Genomic DNA, 27,115 nt, shown 5'->3' with positions numbered 1-27,115 from the left:
TAGTAATAGACCTAGGAATAAGTACTAAGATTCAAATTGGTTAACAAGCTTCAATAAATGGATTGACCTCAGCCATGGGGTCACCTGCTTATATTGCTTACTTACGAGGAACATCTTTGCATCCACAGTCTGGAGTCCATCTATTTGATAAATTGAATATTTGAGTTTGCCTAGGTAAAATCTGGCATACTCTGAATTTAAAACTATCAAATCTAGCATTGTCTGGACCCTGAGTGGTAAGGTCATAAACTGAAAAGAGCTGTTATTCTCTCTCTATAGTAAATGACATCTCTTTTTACCTATGCCTGTGTCGTGGTGCCTAATTACAAGTTTCAAGTAAAAAGCACACATTGCAGATGTTTTGTACCAATTGACCAGGGCCGAAAATGTCCTCAGCACGTGTGGCCAAATGGCATCCAGCCAAGCTTACAGCAGAATTCTGGTTACCATGGTCCCAGATTTTGTTGGATTCTATATGACTTACGTTGTCTAATAAAAACGGAGACAAAATGATTACCAGTTCTGGAGATATGCTGAGGCACTTTCATTTTTTTCACTTAAATTGTTTTTATTGATTTTGAGGGTTTACAGGGGAATAATGCTATGCTATGAGCAATTTAAATATGCAGTGGTACATTAGATACTTATGGTATGTCATTAGGAATATTGATTAGGGGAGAGCATTGTTGGTTAAAACCTCATTGGTAAAGGGAGGTAAGAGAAGGGAAAGAAGAGGAAAGGGAAGTGGGCATGGAAGAAATAAAACGCTTTGGGCTATAAAGAGGGGTAAGTGAGGTAGGAAGGAATATATATTTGGGAGACTGAGTGGCACTTTCTTTTTAAGATATTTTCCTACTGCCACTTGAAGAATACATTTTAACGTTTGCAAGACAGGGTCAATATCAACTACACGTTTAAAGTGGTATTGTCAATACTGATATGTTTATCATATGTTCAGTATGAGTCCCTAGAATGATTTACTTCAAGTGGAACGATTACATATGAAAAAACATAAAAGAATCTTGGTAGCTTAATTTTGTCATAGTATATTTATTTAATACACAATATATATATATATATATTATACATTTATTTAGCATGGTTTATAATTTTACAATAGGCAGCTATCATAACTTCACAATTGCTCACAACTTTAAAAAGGTACTTCGATTTTACACTTTTTAGAATGCAACTGTAATTCTTTTGTACACAAAATATTGGCACGCAGTCAGAAGTTCTAACATTCCTGATTTTCAAAGGAGTCCGAATTCTAGGGTATATTCAAACTCATTTTATGAACCTTTATGTTACAATGTTAAGAAATCTGCTAAAGTGTCAGTAAAATAGTTATACAGGAACAAAAAATCCACTAAATACTTGATTGTCATGAGAGTTATTTTTTCTTTTAATAACATAGTAAAACAACACTCTCAGAGACTTTCATTTAGTAATCGTATCACTAAAGAAAAAATATAGCTACTCTGTGATCAAAATATATTGTTTGATTTTTTCATCAGTTTAACGTGACCAACATTGTCCATTGGTTAATTGTGTATCTTTCATTAGTGCTATAAACATTTCTGGCACCATAAACTCACAAACCTTACATTTGGATGCTAATATCCAGTTTGAAATAGTTCCTCTTTTGCCCTGGAGGGTTGTCGTCTCCAATATAGAGTAGGGAGGCTTATGATACCTCAATATTGCCGCAAAATATTAAGGCCCAAAATATCGAAAAGTAAGTCTACGTAGGAAAGTACAAATTTACAATTCTTACCTGCACAACTTTGTACCTGGCATATATATATATGGAGCAGTGCTTAACTTGAAGTGGTATATGCTGGTGGGGCCCTTAGGCACTCCTGTTTGAGGACGGCTCTTATTTATCGTCTGATTAATTTAGCTCCGAGCGAAAGGGAAACACTCAAAATGGTACAGAAGGAGGGAAAGAAAGGAAAGTAATGCTAACAAAGGAAAGCAGAAATTAAAAAGAACTTGAATGATTGAGATAAGAGGATATGGAGTGTATTAGAGCAAGAGAGAAACACTCAAAATGATACAGAAGGAGGGAAAGAAAGAAAGAAAAATAATACTAACAAAAGAAAGAAGAAAGGAAAAGGAACTCGAATGATTGAGATGAGAGGATAGAGTGTATGAGAGCGAGAGAGAAATACTCAAAATGGTACAGAAGGAGGGAAAGAAAGAAAGAAAAATAATACTAACAAAAGAAAGAAGGAAAAAGAACTTGAATGATTGAGATAAGAGGATAGGGTGTGTATGATGGTGGATGAAAGAGGCACGAGGGGGAATCAAAACTACACAGCCTTGATATTTGGCAGCCCCAACAATTGAAAGCACTGGGCATGGGCTCCCGAGCAAAACTTTGGGTCCTGGCACAAATTCTTGTACAAATTAGGCACCAATTTATATATATTGTCAAGGTACCTACATGTTGAATTGGATCAAGATAACCTATACATACTTACCTGCTGATATTTTTGCCCTCGATAATTTGGCTATGATATTAAGTTAAAATTATATTTCCTACTTGATATTCTGGACTCACATCACCTGAGGAGTATGCCAATAGAAATTGCTTAATGTTCATTTTGTATTTGACTGGCTTCAGGAAATGGTGCTGGACTTCATTTAGAAAACTGTATCGTGTACACACATTGACAATTATGAAATATTCTCAGTTGTTAACATGATATTTCTAAAGTGTGATTTGTATGTCTTCACACACAATATAGGGGTCGATTAGGATGGCGTTCGGAAAGGCTCCGCATGGGATTCGGATTCGGCGAATCTGATATGAAACCTATGTTTCAGACCAAATCGGATACATGTCCGAACGACTGATTATGATGCAAGGAAACTGTTCAGGCTGTCTGAATCGGTTCCATTCGGCATTCGGACAGACAGAGTCGTTTGGAGCCGAATCATACAGCTCTATGGACACTGTTTCCGACCAAGCGATTATGATGTCCGATTCTGACAGCCATTCCGAATCGGTTTGTTCAGCACAAAACGCTTGTTGGAATGTGACTTCGGGGTCCCGTAGCAGGCCCCCCTTCACCTGTAGGCCTCCGGTTGGGGCTAATGGGGGTACCCATGGGACCCCTCTTAACAACCATGCACAATGTGGCAGACAGCTTGGGGTGCCCGTCACAGGGTGCAAGGTTTTCCCTAACCACTCCTTTTTTCAATGGGGGCCTGTATTCTCGTTTGGAACATAGGCTCCCATTGAAGTCAATGTGAGTCTGGCCGAACAATGATCAGAAGCATCGTAATCGGTCGGTCAAACTCGTAGAACCCAATTCAGTCGGCCCCCTAGTCTTTACAAAACAATACCTGACCGTCACATTTTGAAATGACCCATACATTGTGACAGTCCCAAGTTAGTTTAACAGCATACCCCAGCATGGAAACTATTTCTAAATATGGTTTACGATTTATGCCTTGATGATACATTGTAAAAATGTATTGCAGTATTTAATTTTGGTGTTGAATTATATTTTCTGGTTATAATAATATTTCTGAAAACAGGAATAACGTTCCATAGTGTCAACTCAATGAGCAATATTTTGCACTGAAACGGCTATTTGCTTTTTTCTGGTGTTCCTTGAAGCCCCACTACCACAAAGCAAACAGGAAGATTGTGGCTGTGGTAGGGCTATTCACACCCACTGCCATATGCCTTTGAACTAGATTTTTACAATCATCAGCATCCTGGTAGCAATGAACTACCCATATGTGCAGCTATTTTATCCTTTCATGGCATAACATATTTTCAAATGCAGCAACATTTCACCCACCAAGGAAAAGGTATCCACTAGGGACTACTTCCACTTTATGTTTGTGGGCTTGGGTGTTGGGTGAGCCTACTGTGGTCCAGTGGGCCCAAGTCCCCTATTAATCATGCCAGAGACCGTTTGCATTATATGCTCCTCTATTAAAGGTAAGGTGCGGCTATGAAAAAAATGACTGCAAATGTGAATGTAGGGATGGAGGTCTCTTGTTCCTCTCAGGCCTCCATTCCTTCATGTACAGGCATGTGGATGGATTCACAACGGAATGCCTCCCTCATGAATGGTACATTCTTCCAATCCTACCACATTTTTCCAATGTGATGGATTTGTACATTTATTGCAGCACAAACATAATCTCACTCAGTATTGTGGATATTGCGTAATTTTAGCATTTGTAATGTGATCTGAGATTAGTGCATCAGGCCCATAGAATCAAGTTTCTACTAGATCAAATAGTAACTGAATAGACGCCCCCCTCTAATTTCATAATCCTCTCTGTCTTCAGATCTGTACTGTGTCATCATCTGTTACGTTGTCCAGCACAAGGTTCCAACGAGGACTATATAGACACGCCAAAACGAAAGTGCAACTGGGCATCAGTCTTTAGACATACTGTTTTGGGTTGTAAGACAGAGGCATGCATGGCTAAACCATGCATGCTTCTACAATGCAGCTCGACAAACAATTGCGTCAGAACAACGCATTCCTTTACCACATATGCCTTTCCCACACAGTTTTGTGGTAAATGCAAGCCTGGTAAAGGGATGTGTGGTAAAGATCACACCCCAGCCCCCTTAAGCCCTAAAAACTGCTGAAAACCCCGAGCCCTAAAAACTACCCCGACCCCCCCTAAACACTACCTGACCCCCCTGAGCCCTAAACACTACCCCAACACCCCATGAGCCTTAAAAACTACGCCTCCCACTCCCTGAGCCATAAAAACTACCCCAACCCTTAAAAACTAGCCTGCACCCCCCTCAAAGCCTGGTACCAGACCGCGTCATCTCTTAATCCTTCCTTTTCCTGTGCCTGCCCATCCCACCACCTAGACCACACATTGCCTTAACCACGCAAATGCACTGTGTAGGCATATGTGTGGTTAAGGCAAACGTGGTTCCACTTGTGGGAAAACGGCACACGAGGCTCAGCCAGCGTCATAAAGGGCGTTTCCCACAGTTGTGCACACAGATGTGTAATATTTATTGATTTATATATTGTACATTTAAACAAACGTTGAAGATATGTGTACTGCTATTTGTTTTGCGCAGTTTGTATAATGTTCCGTTTCACAAATTATTCATGTATAACTTCTAAATTATGTAAATTTTTTGTTGTCCAGCAATCCGTATTTGTTTTCATTTTGATGAAAGTATTGTCTAAATGTATTCTAAGATGAAGCGTTCTTTGACACAGACTGGGCCGATTAATTTTCTATTTTTTTTTTATGGTTAGATATCCAGATATTTGAATTGCAATGCACCACTAGAAAATAATATTTCAGCAGCTAATTTTATGTTGTTCTGGCCTAGAAAGGTTGCAATATTTATTGCATCCCGCAGGGGCTGGAATTCATTGGGTGCAATAAAACAGAACCTATTAAACGTTTTTGTGTAATAGCATGCAGATATTGTTGCTTGCTGGATCAAAATCTGCTTGATAGGCTAATTACCGGACATTTTCCCCTATTAAATTCCAACAGGCTTGACCTGCCAAAATGTATCAGGGTATGCAAACTTTATCACTCTAGTAATTACCACGAATGATAAAATTCGAATTACTTGAAAATCTGATCCCGTTGCAAGCAGCGGTATGTGCAGGGCCGAACACAGCGGCCTGCTCATAATGAGGGTTTATATGGTTATAAAGAAAATATTACCATGCAGTGGTAACGCATGGGTGCAATGAGTTCTAAATCAGTCGAAAAAAGCCCTCTAATACCCAGTATTTGTGCTGAAAACATCCATAACTAGTATGCAGTTGGTCCCTCACACCCATCATTACTGTACCTCTTGCAGTATTCATTGCTACAGCCTTGTTTTCATGTTCCCTTCACAATCAGTGGATTGCTACAACCTAATACTTATATTTCCTCTGTAAAATCATACAGGATCATTAACATTTTTGGAATTACAGCTTGAATTAATCTCATGAACTCCCTTGGATTTATAACAAACATGATGTTTTAAATCAAGCTGCAAACTCAGCCCTTTGAATCGGGGTGTTTTTTTCATCGATGAGTGTACACGATAACCACCATACATCAACAAGAAATTTCTGATTAGAAAATCTGTGCAAATTGTTACTTTTTGTTATGTTGCCAGGCGACAGCAGGAGTCAAGAGGGCTAGGCAAAAAAAAAAACACTTCATAAATGAGGTTTATAACCCAACTTGTGTACAAATTTCCCAATATAGCGTTTATTCTGCAATGCAGGTTCAAAAATTGCTTTATATTTTGGGTGTACCATTCTTGTATAAGGATTGCTTTATAGTATGTATTAAACCATGTGGAAATAGATCAAATGAATGGTTTTAAAGCTCAACAGTTGTTTCTGCAGACTGCGGGTGAAGAGAGTTAGGGATCAGAAGACAGTCTATTCTTTTGTCAGCATCATTACTCTCCGGGAACTCCAAAGCATCCTTTATTGAAACCCTAAAATGAAGAAGGACATGGGGTAAATATTGTACATTAAGCGAGTAATACATGCACAGCCCCATACTGTAGGTCTGTGAAAGGGCCAGAAATCTACACTCACAAATGAAATTTCTTAAGGAACACAGGTTAGTTCAGATTGCAGGTGGAGCATGGTCAATGTTGCTTGGATACGTAATGTTTCCTAGTATGACGTTCTAAAATAAAAAGTTAAATAAAATAAGTGAATCTTGTGCATGTTTTGGCATCTATGGAGTCCACTATGGAATATACATTGCCATTATATATGTAGGAATTTGAGTGTCAATTGTGACATCCTTCCATTCTGAAAATAACCTGATTTATGGTTATGCATCTCTTACAGTAGAACTATCACAGCTGCTTATTTGACAGTGCTGTACCTGTCAAATAATCAAATTGTTAACTGAATGAGAGACAGATTTGCAGAGTTTATGACATCTTAATGGAGACTGACACGAATCTATGTCTGGGAAGCTCTGTCTGATCATTATGAATGTCTGCAACATGGATGCTCAAAATGCATCCAGGTGGCAGATACGTCAGTCAGCAAGGCATCCAATGGACAGGTTTGGTAATCTGAATCAGCCATGCAGCATGCAGTCCAACAGCGAAATCTACCATCGTCCACCTTTCAGATGAGTGCACCCCAGAGTGACCCTGGTGCTGCAACATGCCTGTCCAGGTACGTGAGACAGAACTGAAATGCTTGCAGAACTTTTCTAATTGAGTACACAAGGCAGACAATTAGATTATTTGCTGCAGCAATGATGAAGAACAATATTGGCAATCTAGCACAGGACAATACATATTTAGTTGTTATTTTTGTTTTAAAATGGCGGGTCCTATCCCACTTTTTTTCAAACAAATTACTCTTAATCGCAAAATCCCAATAACCTATGTGGCAATGTCAACCCTTCCATTACTGGCCATAATCACAAACACTGTAGAAGCAGACCAACTAAGACTTACTTGGAATTTGATATATTTTTCCTGACTTTCGGTCAGGTTTCCACCCACTTAGAGGGACAGAGTGCAATGCTGAATAGAAAAGAATAGAAGAGAACTAATTCCCCTATCTTGCATGATCAGGATGATTCAGCTGTCTTAATTTTGCTGACTCATCTTCCACTTTGGATACCATGGAACATAAGCTAGAATTAGAGAAATTACAATCAATGGCGGGGAGACCAGGCTTTCAGTTGTTCCACTTTTTTATTTTATTTCAGGGTACATAGAGGCCTATTCACAAACGTATGTTCACCTGAAGCACTCCTAAATGCGTTCTTCCATGCCTTTGTGAATCGGTCCCAAAACGTATACAATGGGACTAAAATGGGAATATTCTTACACAATTTGTACAAAAAGAATGAACTGACCTCTCTTTCCATGTTTACTAACAGTGAGTTGGATATTTTGTCAACAATTCACACACATCTAAGAGTATGTATAAGAGTACTCTTATAGTCCAACTTCCCACCTCGCGTGCCCATGTACCTTGTGTTCGATAAGTTTCTGTCTCTTCCGGTACATTGTAGCATCTACTTCATTGCTCTCATACTTTTAATTACAGCCCGTGGTATTTGCTGGTAAATGTATGTGGATGAAACACAGAGTTTGGTTGACCTTGTTACTGAATCTTTCACTGCTTCTACTGTGCTGTGTTGCTTATCTAAGATCTGATATTCGATGGCCAAAGTTAATGATGCCTTAGTGAAACAAAACTGATATTTTGGCAGATTCCAAGCAAATCAGTATTGAGTTTTGGCCTCCTGAATTTGGTATTTTCCCTTCTTCAGTCCACTTAATCAGGATGTTGGCTGTATTATTTAATACCTCTTTTTCATTTGATAATCCGATGTCTGCTGCAATTATGGATGCACAACCTGTAAACCTGTAAAGAGATCCCCCACTGTTGTAAGATTCTCATCTAATCTTGCTCAGAATCACAGTGAGGTCATTTTCAGTTTAATGTATTGTTCAGCTTGAGCGTTCCAGCCTTTGGCTTCAATTGCCAATAAACACCACTTCCTGTTTATACTACTCCTCCCACACTTCGGCAGCGAGACGTACACAGGCTGGACCTTGCTTTTTCAGGCCCCGCTGAACACAGATGCACCCGCCCGTGTGACTCCTGTTCTATCGATCCCCCCATCCTTTGCTCATACTAATACCCGTAGACTGAGTTGCAATTATCACCGGTTCTTCGATGTTTTGCTACATGGCTTTCAGGCACTTTTGAAAGGATGCAAGTTTGGATCTAGAGTGGAAATTGTTAAGGTCATTGCGGTCGGCATCTATTTTTATGAAGAGGGTGACTGACTGATTTTGAGGCATGCCACAACTGCACCTTAACTTAAAGAGGAGCTGATCATATGAGTCATGCAGTGCATGAGGGATGAAGATATATGTAGTTGAAGCATGAAAATGGCCCATCAAAGTGAGCACATCACCGCCTTCAAACAAGGTCCAGTAACCCATGGATTTGAGTGCAAAAAGACAGGTCACCTGAAGAAGGCTGCCAGGCCGAAACGCGCGTAGTGTGACATCTAGCGCTTTGCCTCCATCATTTTTCTTGTCTCATGCTCATTGATTTGTGTGTTATGTGTTTTTTATGAACTAAACTGGATATATTATCACAAATAGTATCAAAAACACTTTTGCATCTACAAAAATATATTTATACTGAGATAATGTATAGAAAAATCAATATGAATTTACTGATTTATGGAGTTGGTGAAAAGTTTGTATGTAGTGGGTTATGAAATATACATGTATGTCCCAAGTTATGTGTATCTAAATATTTACTAGCTATAGGCCTTTCCAAACTAGTCAGCTTCCTATCTGGACACTACGAAACACATCTTCCATAAACTCCAAGACTATATCTAAAATTCAAGACATACCAGAGAACTTTGATCAACATCTGGCCACAAAGTTGCTGCTAGAGGTGCATCCTGCAATGTAATTGTAAATTGTATGTATTTAGCTCTAACTACCCCTGATGAGGTGTTGGAGTGCTTTGCAGTGAGTAGCACACTATTCAGGACCCCAAGACTACAGTTAAAGTTAACGTCATGTGTAGTTATTCGGCCACTTGAACTCCTCTCCACTCACCTGCTTCAAGCATAAGCAGAAAGAGTATATCCAGATCTTAGTTTCTTACTTGTTATTTTATTTGATGGTACGATATCTTGATGTTCTTAAATTTTTATGATGTATTTTTTAGCTTATTGTGTTATGCAATGTAATGTATTGGAATGTGCACTTATATAGCGCAGCTGTCATCCCAAGGGTATCCTGGCGCTATGAATGGTTACTGTTTGTTTGGCACTTTTATGTTTCTGTATGTATTCGTTAAAAATTTAAAACTATGAGGTAAGTTTCTCTGGACTACAAGAAAGTCAATTTATATTGCTTTGACTAGACAAAACATGTCTTAGGTTTTACCTGCTGGTGAGGGATAGAAACAAGCATTTACAGTGCAACGGTCTCGCCTTTGCCAAAGTTAGAGATATTGGCATTGTAAATGACAAAATTTTTATTTATGTGTTTGTTTTGAAAACAGATAAATAAATGGCATTATCACTTACAATGTCAATAGCTTAATCTCTCGCAAATGCGAGACCTATTGCATTTGCACCCACCCACACACCCACAGAGAGCCACCCACAGAGAGCCACAAACACACACACACACACACACACACACACACACACAGCACCCCCCCACACACAGAGCCCCCCCCACACACACAGCCCTACACACACACACACACACACACACACAGAGCCCCCCCCACACACACACAGAGCCCCCCACAAACACACACACACAGAGCCCCCCCCACACACAGAGCCCCCCCACACACACACACAGAGCCCCACACACACACACACACACACATACAGAGAGCCCCCCCACACAGACACAGAGCCCCCCCCACACACACACAGTCCCCCCACACACAGAGCCTCCCCCCACACACACAGCCCCCCCACACACACAGAGAGAGCCCCCCCACACACACAGAGCCCCCCACACACACAGAGAGCCCCCCACACACAGAGCCCCCCCACACACACAAAGCCCCCCCCCACACACACAGCCCCCCACACACAAAAACAGAGCCCCCACACACACAGAGCCAAACACACACAGCCCAACACACAGACAGCCCCACACACAGAGAGCCCCACACACAGAGAGCCCCACACACAGCCCCACACACACAGAGAGCCCCACACAAACAGAGAGCCCCACACACACAGAGAGCCCCACATACACAGAGAGCCCCATACACACAGCCCCACTCACACACAGAGCCCCCCACACACACAGCCCCACACACACACAGCCCCACACACACACAGCCTCACACACACACAGCCCCACACACACAGCCCACACACACACACATACAGAGAGCCCCACACACACAGAGCCCCCCAACACACACACACAGAGCCCCACCCCACACACACAGAGAGCCACCCACCCACACACCCACAGAGAGCCACAAACACACACACACAGAGCCCCCCACACACACAGAGCCCCCCCCACACACAGCCCTGCACACACACACAGACACATACAGAGAGCCCCCCCACACACAGAGCTCCCCACATACACACCGAGCCCCCCACACACACAGAGCCCCCCCACACACAGCCCCCCACACACACAGAGAGCTCCCCACACACACAGAGCCCCCCCACACACACAGAGAGAGCCCCCCACACACACAGAGCCCCCCCACACACACACAGAGCCCCCCACACACACAGCCCCCCCCACACACACACAGCCCCCCACACACACACAGAGCCCTACACACAGCCCCACACACAGACAGCCCCACACACAGAGAGCCCCACACACAGAGAGCCCCACACACAGAGAGCCCCACACACACAGAGAGCCCCACACACACACAGCCCCACAGACACAGAGGCCCACACAGAGAGAGCCCCACACACAGAGAGCCCCACACACAGAGAACCCCACACACACAGAGCCCCACACACACAGAGCCCCCCACACACACAGCCCCACACACACAGCGCCCCACACACACAGAGCCCCACACACACACACACACACACACAACCACACACACACACAGAGCCCCCCACACACACAGAGCCCCCCACACACACACAGAGCCCCCCACACACACACAGAGCCCCACACACACATGCAGCGCCCCCCCCACACACAGAGCCCCCCACACACACAGAGCCCCCCACACACAGAGCCCCCCACACACACAGAGCCCACACACACACACACAGAGCCCCCCCCACACACACAGAGCCCCCCACACACACAAAGCCCCCCCACACACACACATACAGAGAGCCCTCCCACACACACAGAGCCCCCCCCACACACACACACACAGAGCCCCCCCCACACACACACACACAGAGCCCCCCACACACACAGAGCCCCCCCCACACACACACAGCCCCCCACACACACAGCCCCCCACACACACAGAGAGAGCCCCCCCCCACACACACAGAGCCCCCCACACACACAGAGAGCCCCCCCCACACACACAGAGCCCCCACACATACACAGAGCCCCTCCCGCACACACAGCCCCCCACACACACTCAGACCCCCCCACAAAAACACACAGAGCCACACACACAGCCCCACACACAGACATCCCCACACACAGAGGGCCCCACACACAGAGAGCCCCACACACAGCCCCACACACACACAGAGCCCCACACACACAGAGAGCCCCCCACACACAGAGAGCCCCACACACACAGAGAGTCCCACACACAGAGAGCCCCACACACACAGAGAGCCCCACACACACACACAGCCCCACACACGCAGAGCCCCACACACAGAGAGCCCCACACACAGAGAGCCCCGCACATAGAGAGGCCCACACACACAGAGCCCCACACACACACGCAGAGTCCCCCACACACACAGAGCCCCCCCACACACACACAGAGCCCCCCCACACACAGAGCCCTACACACACACACAGCCACACACACACATAGAGCCCCCCTCACACACACAGAGCCCCACACACACACACACAGAGCCCCACACACACACGCAGAGTCCCCCAGACACACAGAGCCCCCACACACACACACAGAGCCCCCCCACACACAGAGCACCCCCACACACAAGGCCCCCCCCACACACACACAGAGCCCCCCACACACACAGAGCCCCACACAAACACACACACACAAAGCCACACACACACAAAACGAGGAACAGGGGTGGGGGGCAGAAAAGCGAGCAGAACAGGGAAACAGGGGAGTGGGGGGCAGAAAAGCGAGCACAACGAGGAACAGGGGGGTGAGGGGTCCGAAAAGCAAGCACAACGAGGAACAGGGGGTGGGGGGGTCAAAAAGCGAGCACAACGAGAAACAGGGGGGTGGGGGGGGCCAAAAAGCAAGCACAATGAGGAACTGGTGGGTGGGGGGGGCAGAAAAGCTAGCAGAACGAGGAACAGGGGGGTGGGGGCAGAAAAGCGAGCAGAACGAGGAAACAGGGGGGTGGGGTGGACAGAAAAGCGAGCACAACGAGGAACAGGGGGGTGGGGGGGTCAAAAAGCGAGCACTACGAGAAACAGGGGGGTGGGGGGGCTGAAAAGCAATTACAATGAGGAACAGGGGGGTGGGGGGCGAAAAGCGAGCAGAACGAGGAACAGGTGGGTGGGGGGGCAGAAAAGCGAGCAGAACGAGGAACAGGGGGGTGGGGGCAGAAAAGCGAGCAGAACGAGGAAACAGGGGGGTGGAGTGGACAGAAAAGCGAGCACAACGAGGAACAGGGGGGTTGGGGGGGTCGAAAAGCGAGCACAACGAGAAACAGGGGGGTGGGGGGGCCGAAAAGCAAGCACAATGAGGAACAGGGGGGTGGGGGGGCGAAAAGCGAGCAGAACGAGGAACAGGTGGGTGGGGGGGGCAGATAAGCGAGCAGAACGAGGAACAGGGGGGTGGGGGCAGAAAAGCGAGCAGAACGAGGAAACAGGGGGGTGGGGTGGACAGAAAAGCGAGCACAACGAGGAACAGAGGGGTGGGGGGCCGAAAAGCGAGCACAACAAGGAACAGGGGGGTGGGGGGCCGAAAAGCGAGCACAACGAGGAACGGGGGGGTGAGGGGGTCGAAAAGCGAGCACAACGAGGAACAGGGGGTAGGGGGCAGAAAAGGGAGCACAACGAGGAACAGGGGGTGGGGGGGCAGAAAAGCAAGCACAACGAGGCAACAGGGGGTGGGGGTCAGAAAAGCGAGCACAATGAGGAATGGGGGGGCAGAAAATCAAGCACTCACTGGCTGGGGCGGAGGACTCGGCAGCTTCTCTACTTCTTCCGGTGGCGGTCGGGTAGAAATGGCGTAAGAAAAACGCTGCCATTTTCTCATTGGGGGCTGGGTTTTTGCTGTTGAGTGACGGATAACGTCACAGAGTTAAAAACTGCAAAAAACACGCCCCCGAATCCGAAAAAGACGGGGCTTGAACCGAGTGACGCACCTCTCCTCCAATGGCTAGCCTCTGTTTACGAAGCTAGCCAATGGAGAAGAGGGGCGGGTTCAAGCCCCCGTACTAAGAAAACATAAAATCTTGCCAGTGAGACTGCGCAAGCGCAGCCTTCGCTAGTCGAGACCTAAAAAGGGTATCATCACTATCTGCCTAAATACGATGCGTGGTGTGATGCCCTTCCTCTTATGCACCCTTCTCTGTTGGGCCATTGGAGGAAGCTTTCTATCAACAGAGCCAACTGATGCTCGTTGACACTGGTGGTCCTCCTTACCCTAAATGGGGCAGGAGGACTGTCAATTTAGGGGGCAGGGTACTCCATCAGATATTTGTGTTGGAGTATCCTGTCCTCCAAACTGCAAATCTATCCCTATGTCTGAATAGTTCAACATTTCACTTCCCTGAATTTATTTCAGAGACTACTAAAAAGGTGGTATTTCAGTGAGCTTGTTGAAGTATTTCGGTACTAGTGTCTCGCGGGTAGTAGGAAATAATTGTCACACGTATTTCCCAGTCCCCCTAGGTTCCAAGGGCCCTTGAGAACAGACGAGTCAAAAGGTAGTAATTAACAGTAATAATTGTCATATTTCTCCCTGAGGTGCCAAAAAGGATATGGTGTACAATTGTGATATTTTGCAAGCATGGATAATTATTTCAATCTCTCAAGTCTAAGGCATCACCATCATTTACAAAATCATGTCCCCATGATTTGCAGCTACCCACAAGGTGATGTCATCAATCAAGACCAAGGACTATTTGCACCATCCGATTAGTATAAAAGTATAAATAGTTTGGTGTCTCACTGAAATTTGTGAAATACTAACACCTTCAAATATTAGGTAGGATTAAACACGCTACCATATTGATGTAAACTTACAGATTAAGTGTTCCATCGTCCCCAGAGAAAGTGTTTTCATTGGACTCTGCATGAATTGTTTCGGCAGCTTCACTGTCTTGCTCACAGTTCTTATTGATAATGACAGTCCTATGCATGAATGAAATAAAGTTTACAAGGATACAAATGTCACCATGCATTTCCAATTATGTATTGGTAATAGATAAATATGACACATGCAGATCAATAGTAAACGTATTACAGAGAAGAATGCTCGCCCAGGTTCCAGCTTCTACCTCTGTCTTTCCAGGGATATGTGAATTACTTGGTTAAGTCACTGCAGGACTCAACAAACCTTGACACCAGACTCAACAGGTCTAGCTAGTCTGTTGGTTGCCAGAAAGTTAGAATCCTAAGATCAAATTGTGTATTATTAGAAAAAGGGTTGCAGGTGTACGACGCCCCTCATACATAGCCAGATAGTTGTAGTAGTAGGTAGCTAGCAGTGTCCTGCAACTTTTGTCCAAAGTTGACCTTTCTCTCCAGAGGTAAATGTACAGCATAAACACGGAGAACTCTGATGCAATTAACTAAAAAATATATGGGCTCATGCACAAAAGCATTTATGTATACAGGAAGTAGGACAGCAGGAGTACTATTTTATTTACTCTTTCATGCCTTTATGAATCTAACCTGAAGTTTTCAATTCCCTATTAGTTAAAGTGCAAAGAGGGTACAATCCTTTGTATCTGGACTCATTGTAGAGTACGTATAAGAATACTTGCTTGAATATGTTTATTTAGAGGGTATTTGCCAAAAGACAACAATGAATTAAATACATCAGATTTTAAATTCAAATAAAAAAAAATATAAAACGTATACAGTAAAACCTAAACTATATATACATTCACTTAAAAGAAACAAAGGTTACAGGGAGGTTATAGTTAGGTTCATATTTTGCATGCACAAAACCACGTTATTCAGACAGACACATACTCTCCAATACAACCACTCACAGCAACTCACTTAGCTAAATTCCCACTCAAAAAGCCACTCACTCACCAATACAGCACAATTACACACCCAGTCACTCCCTCGTACAACCATTCAGACACCCACCCAGTCACCCATACAATTACTCACACACCCACTCATCCACCCATACAGCTATTGACATACCCACCCACTCGCCAATAAAGCTGCTCACACATCCACTCACTCACCCACACAGCTAATCACACACCCACTTATACACCCATACAGCCACTTACACACCACTCACAAACCCATATCGCCACTCAGACACCCACTCACAAACATATATACACAGCCACTCACAAATTATATGTTAAAAGTAGTATCACCCATTAGTAGTATGTTAGATTTTTGGGTCTCTAGTTGGCACAGGTAGGTACTTGTGACAAATAGGGATCCTTGCCTCTAGTCAGGGTAAGGGGATACAATCCTAAAATAACCCCTGCTCTCCCCCTTAGTAGCTTGGCATGAGCAGACATGCTTATCTCAGAGGCAGTTTCTAAAGCATTTCTGAACACATACAGTAATCAAGTGACAACACTACAGAGGGCCACCACGCCAGTGGTTTATATCAAAAAGAAGTATTCTTTATATAGACTTATCACAAGACCACAAACAACAAAAATCCACAATACTGTACTTAAAATAGTAGAATTAGCTGAGTTCTTCTTAGATCTTAAAATGCGACACTTTTAGTCAATGTACCTTAAGATGCGACACACAGCAAACTAAAGTGTTGTCGGAAAGGTGATGTGGTAGTCCCTTACACGCAAGGACAGTAATGCGTCCTAGCGTGGATGATCTGGCACAAAGAAATAAAGATGACACTATCTCCTTGATGCAACACGCTTCCCGGTGATGCAGCAGCATCTGCTGCGACGTCGATCCTCTTCTTCGGCGATGCGAGATGCTTTACACGATGCGAGCCGCAACAGGCCCTGTGGCACGCTTCCCAGTGATGCGGCGGCATCTGCTACGACGTTGATCCTCTCTATCCTGGCGATGTGAGTTGCTTCCACAATGATACAAGCCACGACAGGCCCTGCAACACTCTTCCCGGTGATGCGGCGGCGTCTGCTGGGACGTCGATCTTCTTCTTTAGCAATGAGCTGCGACAGGCCCTGCGACAAGCTTCTCGGAGATGCGGCGGCGTCTGATGCGACGTCGATACTCTTCTCCTGCGACACACTTCCCGGTGATGCGGCGGCATCTGCTGCGACGTCGATCCTCTTCTCCGGCGATGCAAGGTGCTTCGTGTTGTAAAGCGGCAGTGGCAGTTTGGCGATACGCATCCTGTTCTTGAGTCGCACTTCCAGCTCCTTGTGACAAGCAAGTCCTCGAAAAGTCCAGCACAACTGCAGGCACTTCAAGAAACTCTTGGGGAGCTGGTGGGTGAAGACTTCAGCAGGAGGCAAGCTCTTTTCTCAAGCCCTTGGAGATCCTTACAAGTTGAAATAAAGTACACAAAGTCCCTTTCTCCTTCATTTGGCAGTCAGGCAACCACTGCAGGCCAATCCCTCAAGCAGCACTTCAGCTTAGGGATAGTCTCTCCTCAGTCTCTCTGGTTCCACTCCTCAGCAAAGGTTTCTTCTTGTGGTCCAAAAGAAATCTAAATTCTTGGGATCAGGGTCTCAATACTTATACCCCAAACTCCTTTGTCCTCTGAGGCAGAGGGGCCTTTGCTTAGTCCAAACCAGTTCTGGAGCACTCTGTTTACATGACTCCTTCTTTCCTTTCACAGTGCAGGGCAGAAACATCAGACGCCCCACAGGAGGTGGAACCAGCATTGTGGTGGGAAGGCACAGCCCTGGAGCACTTAGTTGACGTGACTCCTTCTCTCCTTTCACAGTGCGGGGCAGAGACATCAGCCACACCACAGGAGGTGGAGCCAGCATTGTGGAGGGAAGGCACTGTAGCGTAGTTCCTATATTCCCAATAGGCTCTGCACATTGGAATAATATATCCGATAGATTTGACTTAGGACTTATGTCAATAGGTCTCTATCGTATATACTAAACTTAATAGTGAGTGCCAGCTAGCTCAGAGGTCACTAGAAACTTTCTTGAATTCACAAGAAGGGATTAGTTTCTGACAACCGCATAAATATGACAACTTCTTTTCCCCAAGAATAGGAACATATCTCTCAGAGTCGTGGAAGCAATAGATAACTATTTTACTCAGGCAATCGTGCATGCTTCGTTTCTACAGAGTTTGCAGAGAAATAGTGAGACGGGCATTTTCAATAAAAAGGTTTATTGAACAGTCTTCTTTGTCATGCAAGAGAGGTGAACTGCTACAATCGTTAAGCAGAATGCAAAGTATAAAGCGTACAGCGTAAACAGTAACCCTGGGCGTAGTGTGCGTAGTGGGGCTACGCAAAGTGGGCGAGAAACTACGCCCACCTGCGCACTTCGCGTAGCCCCACTACGTGCCGCATGCCCCCCCTCCCCTACATACCTACTTTAATTAAATGGGCAAAGAAAAATAAATAAAATGCACTTACCTTGTCCGCGGCGTACCGGGGCTCCCTCTGCTCGTTCACGGCGCCGTGTACTAACCAATGCACATGCGCGGGCGGCCGCGCATGCACATTTCTCGTGAGAAATGCGCATGCGCGGGCGGCCGCGCATGCGCATTGGTTAGCAGACGGCGCCGTGAACGAGCAGAGGGAGCCCCGGGACGCCGTGAACAAGGTATGTGTATTTTATTTATTTTTTTGTGCCCATTTAATTAAATTAGGTATGTTCGGGAGGGCGGGAGGGAGGCGGGTGGCGGGCAACTTCGCTACACCCAAGGAGTGGGCGTAGTGTTGCCTGCTTCGCCTACTTTGCAAAGGGTGAAGTAGGCAACACTACGCCCACTTCGTGGGCGTAGCGAAGTTGCCCGCCCAGGGTTAGTAAACAGTAATATGAACTATAAGCCATATAAAAATAAATACATGAATAACATAGACTAAAATACTCAACTGGTGCTTCTAAAATACGCCTACTCCAATGTACTTAACCTAAGTCTAGTACATGGGAAAAAGTAAGTATGGTCTTTAGCATAGGTTTAGTTTTGCCAAGAATCTACCAAAGGTTTCTCTAGGTTCTAATCAGCTCCATACCTTAGACTGAAGGAGGTCTGGTATCTCTGTCTCGGGACTCGATTTCCCAGCACCCCGCAAGGGGAGTCAGAAACACTGGAGCTGGAATCTCGGCAGAGAAGGGCAGCTTCCTGATCAGTGGGTCTGCCGGAGAGTCGGCTTCCTCTGGTACTTGCTGTAGCGAGCTGCGTCGGGCAAGTATGTAATCGAACTGCTCCGAACCACCGTGCTTTGCCATAGCAAGTGAAGGTTTATTTATACCTTGAAGGTGTTTAGGAATGCCATGTTTGACGTAAAGTCGGGCCTATGAACGCCATGAATGAACCCCTAGGGAATAGTTGTTCATTGTAAAGTAACTGAGTTCTTGGAGAAATCAATATTCAAGCAAGGGGAAGTCCGTAATGGCTTAAGCTGCTTTTCCAAGAAAACATTGTGACGTTTGGTGAACGGATGGAAGTAGCCATGCCTGTATTTGGGTAGCAGGGGATATGCCTAAATAAGGGCTTGATTTCTACGCCTATATAAGGGAAATGTGAATTGTACCTATATAAGAGTATGAATCGGGAAAATCCATTCGGAATCTAAAATGCCATACAACACCCACTCCACTTTCTTACGTATGACATTACTATGTTCTAAACACGTTAAACATATTTAAACATGAATTGTTAAAAACCCACCCAAAATACATAAATATGCAATGGTACTGGCTGTACTCAAAAAAGCATTTGTGCTGGTCGCATTTAAAGCAATGTTTCATTCTAAGCATATAGTTGACATTTTCAAAATGCTATCTGAATGAATCACGAAAATACATTTATGAAATGGCTCGTAAATACATAAAAGAAAAAGGTGCCGAAACCATTTCATGTCATAATACATATAACTGTTGGTATGAGGACAAGGTCAAATATTGTCTCTGGAGTTTTTCAAAGAATTCTAGTTCTCTATGAATAGTTCTACTTTAAGCAGATTACTTTGTGCCAAGAACGAAAAATACAAAGTTGGAAAAATAATGATGATAGAAAAAAGAGTTCCAAAGTTAGAACTTTGTTTTGAAAAAAATGAAGGTTCGAATTCAGAGTCTCTCAGAACATTGTGTGCCAATTCAAAAGTCAGTGTTATTGTTTGGAGAAAACATCAAATCTTCTAAATCAGTAAAAAAAAAATTCTACCAATGTAGGTGAGAGTTGGATTACCTTGTTAAGAAGATCAACCGCACATAGATGTGAAGCATTTGCCGTCTGCATTGGTCACATTAGCAATGTTCGAATCAGATGTTATCTGCGTGCCTGTGGTTTCTCGTACCTCAGCAGAAGCATTTTGCGTCTGTGAGATCTCAAAGAATGCCGTCATCAGAATTGGTACCACTGCGCATGGGCCTTTACCGGGTCCAGCAAAGTTTCAACATCCGTTGGCATGACTGATGGGAGTGTCAGACAGGTGTCTAGCACGCATTCTTCTCCGCATAGCAGGCATCGTTGAACAGGTAGGATGCAATCTTGCCAAATTGGTCTGAATGATAGAAACGATGTGGTATTCAATTCTCTTAGATAAGGTAGTCTCAAAATTTGGACGATGCACTCACGACACTTCATGGCCAGTAGAGTTGTCGCCACGGTAAACTAGGTGTTGCTGGTGACTTAGATTGCCATATCGCAGCAGTAGGAGCAAAAATAGTATTCCTGCAGCGAGTCCCAAAATGAGAGGCAATCCGCCAAACACAGAGTGCACGAAGTTTGGAAATATTCCTAGGACTGCTTCAAAAGGTGCTAACAGTCCCAAAAAACTGTCTCAAATACATGTACAATACCACTTGTATCAGACATGTTAAAGATACGACTTAACATTTCCGAGAAATGTATAGGGCAATTTGTAATTAAGAGGGCATGTATCTCTGCAGAAGTCCCTGCGACTTGCAGATCATACGTTTCTTTGGCTGAGGTCAGTGGCAAAGTTTTTTTGCAAAAGAATGGCTTTCATTCTGCTTAAAGTATCAATTCGTATAGAAGACATGTTCAGTGAAGGCCATAATGGCGACTCCCGGTCTGTCTTGGTTTTTGGAAACAATACTTGCATACAGCAAGTGACCCTGGCTGACACAGGTACTAGATAGGGTAAACCTTGCAACATGCCACAGCAGCTGTGATCATTCAACATGAGGTAACTTCCCATTAGAAAGCTGTCTAAAAATTGGATCAATCACTGCAGCTGGTGAACCTTGCAGGTGGCAGAATAAGTTGTTAGAGGAACCATCGCAGGCCCCGTGTAAATTAATACCCTGACAAAGGAGAGAACCGCTTAGTGCGTTTTCACAATTTTTAGAACTAAGAAACACTTCTTTTCCCTCACTCCAACATCTGTGTGTGTATGGTAATTCCCAGGATGTCTTGATGTATTCTTTACCCAACCTTTCATATGTGCCTGCTGGTATATGTTTTAGGCAATACTGAAAATGGAAAATTGTAACAGGCAGAGTGATTGTTCCGTGTATAATCCATTCAGTGGCTGGCTTTTCAGCGAATGTAAATGGCAATCTTTCCAGTTTTTCAATGCTCAGCACCGTATAGTCTGCTCCCCTCTGTGCCAGAGTGATCTGTATATCAGTGAGATTAAATTCTGAAAACAGTGACGTGGTATTGATTAAACACCAAGGTACATTGCCTGAACGAAGGTTTTGTAACGTCCAGCTTAATAGCATGATAGAACGTATTTGCGACTGACCATGTTGCAACATGACCAAGTTCTGTTCCATGATGTCAATGGCAGAGGATACTATGCTGTCCAAAGAATATATCCTGGACGACAAAGTCGTTAACCCATTGTCAACTACAGAGAGAGTTTTCTTTAAATTAATACAATCAATTTCTTGTATTCTTTCTGCAGTCTCTGCTTACGTAATCTTCCATGCTTCATTATAAGCAGCATAGATACCGGCATATATAAAACATTTATGACGCGGTGTTCCTGGTCCTAGCAAGAATTCCCTAAGATCAGCGCCATCTTTAAGTAAAGATAAGTGTTGCTTTACATCCTTTAGTGTAGATCTATGTAGCCACTCAAGGCACAGTTTCCCTACACTGTATGTTGTTACTATTTCTGGATGCTGTCTCTGAACATATCTTGGATCTGGCCTAATGAATGTGAACCCTTGTGTTTTATTCAGGAATCTATCTTGACAGGTGTTTGTGTCTGTGGGCCAGATTAACCATTTTTTCCAATCTGGATCTGTTCTGTTGTGAAGCAAAGTAGTATATACATTGACCTCCCCCTCTGAAGTGTTATCACTAACAGGTGTTGGTTTAGGTATAGTCGGTTTGTTTAGGTCTTTAATCTTGGCTAACTCAAGACAAGACATCTGTTGGACAGTGTCATTCAAAAAGATAATTTGCTCTGGGATGATGCAGGCTCTAAATAAGGCTTCTAATTCCTGCACCTGCTAGTCTTTCATGCCCCACACAGTTTTGTCTCAATGTTGTCTTTCCAAAAGTTGAAACCTAGTGAAGACAGCTGAGCATAAATTGCTGCAGAATAACTTTGCTTGGTATTTGTCAATATACTTTGCATTCTGCCTAACAATTGTAGCAGTTCACATCTCTTGCATGAGAAAGAAGACTGTTCAATAAACCTTTTATTGAAAACGCCCATCTCACTATTTCTCTGCAAACTCTGTCGAAACTAACCATGCACGATTGACTGAGTAAAATAGTTATCTATTGTTTCCACGACTCTGAGAGATATGTTCTTGGGGAAACAAAGTTGTCATGTTTATATGGTTGTCAGAAACTAATCCCTTCTTGTGAATACAAGAAAATTTCTAGTGACCTCTGAGCTAGCTGGCACTCACTTTTAAGTTTAGTATATTCGATATAGACCTATTGACATAAGTCCTACGTCAATTCTATAGGATATATTATTCCAATGCGCAGAGCCTATTGGGACTATAGGAACTACACCAAATTAGGGCGTCTGCTACATTGGCGGAGTCCACTTGGCCTACTGCTTATGATTGGCCACATGATGTGGTTTGACCAGGTTGATTGACACAAACCTGTTCTGCTTTTTACCAGCAAGGGGCGGCAGTAATACTGTTCTTGATGTGTAGATTGCTAGGACAGGTACTGGTTGTCTGTAAGAAGGCCCAAATTCCTTCTTGTCCGCGATCTTTTCACTGACTAGATCCCCAAGCTTAGGAATCCAGACAGGCCTTGCTGGGACGGTCGGTTTTTCTTTAGTTGGTGTTGGCTTCAGGAACACGTTACTCCGTTTCATGCTTATTTCATTTAAGTCCTGTAAAACAGCCAAACGGTCTTTGATATCAAAGCGTTTTTGGTCTACCACTGAAGTTTGACAATCGAGGTCTGATATTAACATTCTGGTCCTAAAAAGGACTTCATATGGAGTTATACCCCCTAGAGAAATTCTTGGCAGATTGTTAATACTACGTTGAACACTTATTTGATGTTTGACCCACCCGGCACCCGAGCCTAATACCCTAACTGTTATAGATTGCTTTATGTCCCGTTTTTTTCTCTCCACTACCGGATTTTCCTCAGGATGGAATGGACTAGAGTACCACAATGCAACGCCCAATTTGGCCCTGGCCTCCTTGTAAGCTCGAGGGCTAAACGCAGGACCCTGGTCAGAATGCAGCGTGCCGACTGCGTATGTGACGATTAAGACTCGCAAATCTTTTATAACAGTTTGAGTGTCAGCCGAGCGCTTAGGCCACATCCAAATGAATCTTGAACATGAATCCACTGCGATATATGCAAAGGTCCTGTGCACACATGAAGGTGATGGGTTCTTATGTAAGAACAAGAAATTATAGTTCGCTTGACAAGAATAATAAATAGTCGAGATCCAGCGGAGTGTGGCTAGTGATTTATATTTCAGACTTGATCAGTACATTTAGAACAAAGTAAGCCAACATGTGTTTTGGCACATCGTGTGAAGATATGACTCTTCAGGGCTTGGTTCTCTATGTAGAGGGTTGGATACGCAGGAACAGCAGGAAATAAAGCCGGCTGCGTCTGGTTATAGGTACGGGGGCAGTGAGCCCTGTCAGGCGGATGCGCCGTGAGGGATGCCTATGGATGGGTGCGTCTAAGGGCCATAAGCTTGAAAAACGTGTAGAACAGTAGTCCGGCGGTGGCAGGTCTCTCGTATCCAGGTGTAGGAATCCACTGCAACCATGATATATTTATAGTTACCATCCCTCTGTAAGGGACCGCAGTGGTCCAGGTAAATGCAAGCTAATGGTTTATCTAAAATTAACAGAGGCATCTGCTCAGGACGTTTTACAGTAGAGACTTTCATCTTTTGGCAGATTTCACATTCCAATACATAGTTTCGGGTCTGTTTCCTCATGCGCGGCCACCAGTATCTTTGTTTTAATAATGAAACCGTGGCGGAAACACCTGCATGTGCAGAATCAAGCCCTTCATGTGCTGCTAAGATTAGTCCTAATCTATGTTCCATGTTTGGCATTACTCTATCCCCCACTCGAGGGATTCAAGCAAACGGAACATTGTTCGCATCAGTTATATACGAGTATTTGAGTGGAAAGCCTTTCCGTAATGTTTTACCACTGTCTTTGCTTGAAGCATTGACAACCTGCATTTTTTCGCCGTCTATTTTAGTTTTTGAACGAGTATTCCAGCTACGGAAGCCGTTTGCACAGCTGCCTTCGTGGCTTCCTTTATCCGCCAATGAATTCCCTGCAACATGAACGCCATCACGTTGATGACTCAGTGTATGTATCACATGAGCATTTTGTAGTCCTTGTCGTAACTGAACTACTTGTTCCCAAAGCAATTTATGCTTGATTGTGCTACCTTTTGCATCTTTGTAACCGTTTTGAATCCAGTTCTGCAAGTATTCATTGTACTATTGAACACAATAATACAAATCACACACTATAAGTGTGGGGAATTCGCGGTCCGTATTTTCAAGCGCCATCCTAAATGCTTGTACTTCAGCTCGCTGAGCTGTACAATCTCCTAGAGATTGAGTTTTAGTGACCATTCGTCGCAATTTGCCATCGCGCACGCCATACCATAGGCTTGTTTACCGCCATAGCGGGTTGAGCTGATCCGTCAGTATAAATTATACTTATTCATACTGCTCTAGAGGCAGAGTTTCAGTAGGCAGAGGACAATTTTGTTCGTATTGTAAAAATGCTTGAGTTTTCAAATATGGGTCAAAAACGTATTCACCGTCTGTTGCAGCAAGATAATTAACCCATTGTATCCATCTTGGATGTAAAGCTTTAGCATTGGGAATGCTCGCTTTTGTCACTGCCTCTAAGGAAGGTTCAGGAGTAACGACCACAATGCGCTTACCCTGTGCGAGGGCTCTCTCTTTTGCTACTGCAGTTTGAACAGCTGTCAGAATTTTTCGGTAGAAGTGAATTTCATTCCTGCTTGTGTGTACAAGTGTGATTTGTATGCTATTGGTACTTTTTCACCTTCATTAAAAGTTAAGTACGTGAATCCGCATTGTCCTGGAATGATTTGAATCACTAATTTGCGCACGTTTACGCGTGTTTGCAAATGTTTTGTTGCTAACATGTCTGTTTGGAGTGAACGCAAAATGTCAGTATGTTTTTGTGTCCAATTAAATGTTTTAAAATCAGGTTTGATTAATTCGTAGAGAGGTTTAACCCTTTCTGCGTTATTTAGAATGCAAGTTCTTCTGAAATTTAGGAAACCTAGAATCGACTGTATGTTTATCAGCGTTTTTGGAGGTTGGAGCAGCGTACATTTCTCTAGAAAGTTTGCTGCCTGGCTTTTGCCTTCACTTGATAAATCATATCCCAGGAAAAGGACATTGAGGTGGGCAATTCTCGATTTCTTAAAATTTAAGTTATACCCTTCAGATGCGAATCCAAGTATAATGGTGTTCAGACTGTTCAAGTGCCTATCCAAGTCATCGTCTGTTAGATAGATGTCATCGACATATGATAATGCCTCATCATCATAGGTTTGTAGTAACTCTGTTACTCTAGCTGAAAATAACCCCAGACTATTCTTGAATCCCTGAGGGAGACGACAGAATTTACACTGTGTCTCCATAATTGAGAAAGTGGTCAAATACCTACTTTCTGGTGCAATGTTTTGACAGAAGAAACCGTTCGAAATATCTGAAGTGATTTTATACTTTTTACGCACAACGTTATTCATTAATGCTGCACGATGTGCATTTTGTACTGCAAAAGTTGTGCAAAATGAGTTAAAGTGTCAGTAATCCAATACTAGACGATATGTATTGTCTGGTTTGGAGATAGGAAACAAAGGATTGTTCATGGACAAGGTGCATGTTTCAATCACCCCTTGGTATTCAAGTTGATCTAATATCTCCCTGACCTGTGTTTTAGCATCTTGTTTAACGGGATACTCCCTTTGTGAAGTTGGTTGATTTTTCAACTGGATTTTAATGGTGAGGAGAATCCTCATCCAATCCTACATGATTTTTATATAATGCAGGAGCCTGGGCAACTGCCCATTTCCTGGCATAAGTATATTTTAAATGAATCAGAAGGTTGTTGGAGAAGGCTGGCATAATGATGTCTTCGCCATTTGGGCACTCCCTGAAAAAATTCTGGTGGCCAGTCTTGCTCAGCTAGGAGAATATCATAACCCTTAGAAAGTCGCTCCCAAAAGAGTGCTCTCACTTTTCTTGGTATGCCCCCTCCATCCGGAGTGGTATTTCATATAACTTATGTGGACAACTAACCCTGGTATCCGCTGTTTCAACTTGAATGGATTCATTCAAGTCTACTGTCTCTAGATGATCCTTCTAGTTCTTGCGAGCTATGGTGACTTCTGCTGCTCTGTGTAACATTGTCTGAGCCCATTCCCCATGTTTGAGTTGTGTCCTCAAGATCCTTGGCATGTACTGATTTTTAGGCCTGCCACCTTCTTTTTGGTGAATTGAGGTTTCTCATTTTTCTGAACGTGTTGGTCGTCTTTGGACTTCACACGTTCTTCCTTGTGTTCTGACCGTCCTCTTCTTTTGTATTTCTGTGACGAAGTCTGAAAGGTACGAGAGGAACGTGTATCAGTATCTTGATATCCATCAGGTTTTCTCAAATTATCCCTGTTCCTGAAGTTATACCTCCTTTCAGAGGGCTCCTTTTGAGGAGACCTACC

The 27,115-nt window shown here is 44.0% G+C and overlaps 1 protein-coding gene across 2 annotated transcripts in view; it reads right to left on the bottom strand.

Annotated features, from left to right (window-relative positions):
• Positions 1-6,309: 6,309 nt before the first annotated feature.
• Positions 6,310-27,115, bottom strand: part of LOC144819598 (uncharacterized) — a 203,472-nt gene continuing 182,666 nt past the window's right edge. For both annotated transcript variants that reach the window (XM_078677421.1, XM_078677423.1), the window contains 2 exons: positions 14,885-14,992; positions 6,310-6,463 (listed from right to left, as the gene is read on the bottom strand). In XM_078677421.1, coding sequence (XP_078533547.1) covers positions 6,343-6,463; positions 14,885-14,992 — 229 coding nt within the window. In that variant the 3' untranslated portion in view covers positions 6,310-6,342. The remainder of the gene's footprint in view (positions 6,464-14,884; positions 14,993-27,115) is intronic.

The sequence above is a fragment of the Lissotriton helveticus genome, chromosome 2_1 (genome assembly GCF_964261635.1).
Source record: "Lissotriton helveticus chromosome 2_1, aLisHel1.1, whole genome shotgun sequence".
Lineage (NCBI taxonomy): Eukaryota > Metazoa > Chordata > Amphibia > Caudata > Salamandridae > Lissotriton > Lissotriton helveticus.
The sequence above is the reverse complement of the archived record's forward strand: the minus strand, read 5'-3'. Positions and strand labels throughout refer to the sequence as shown.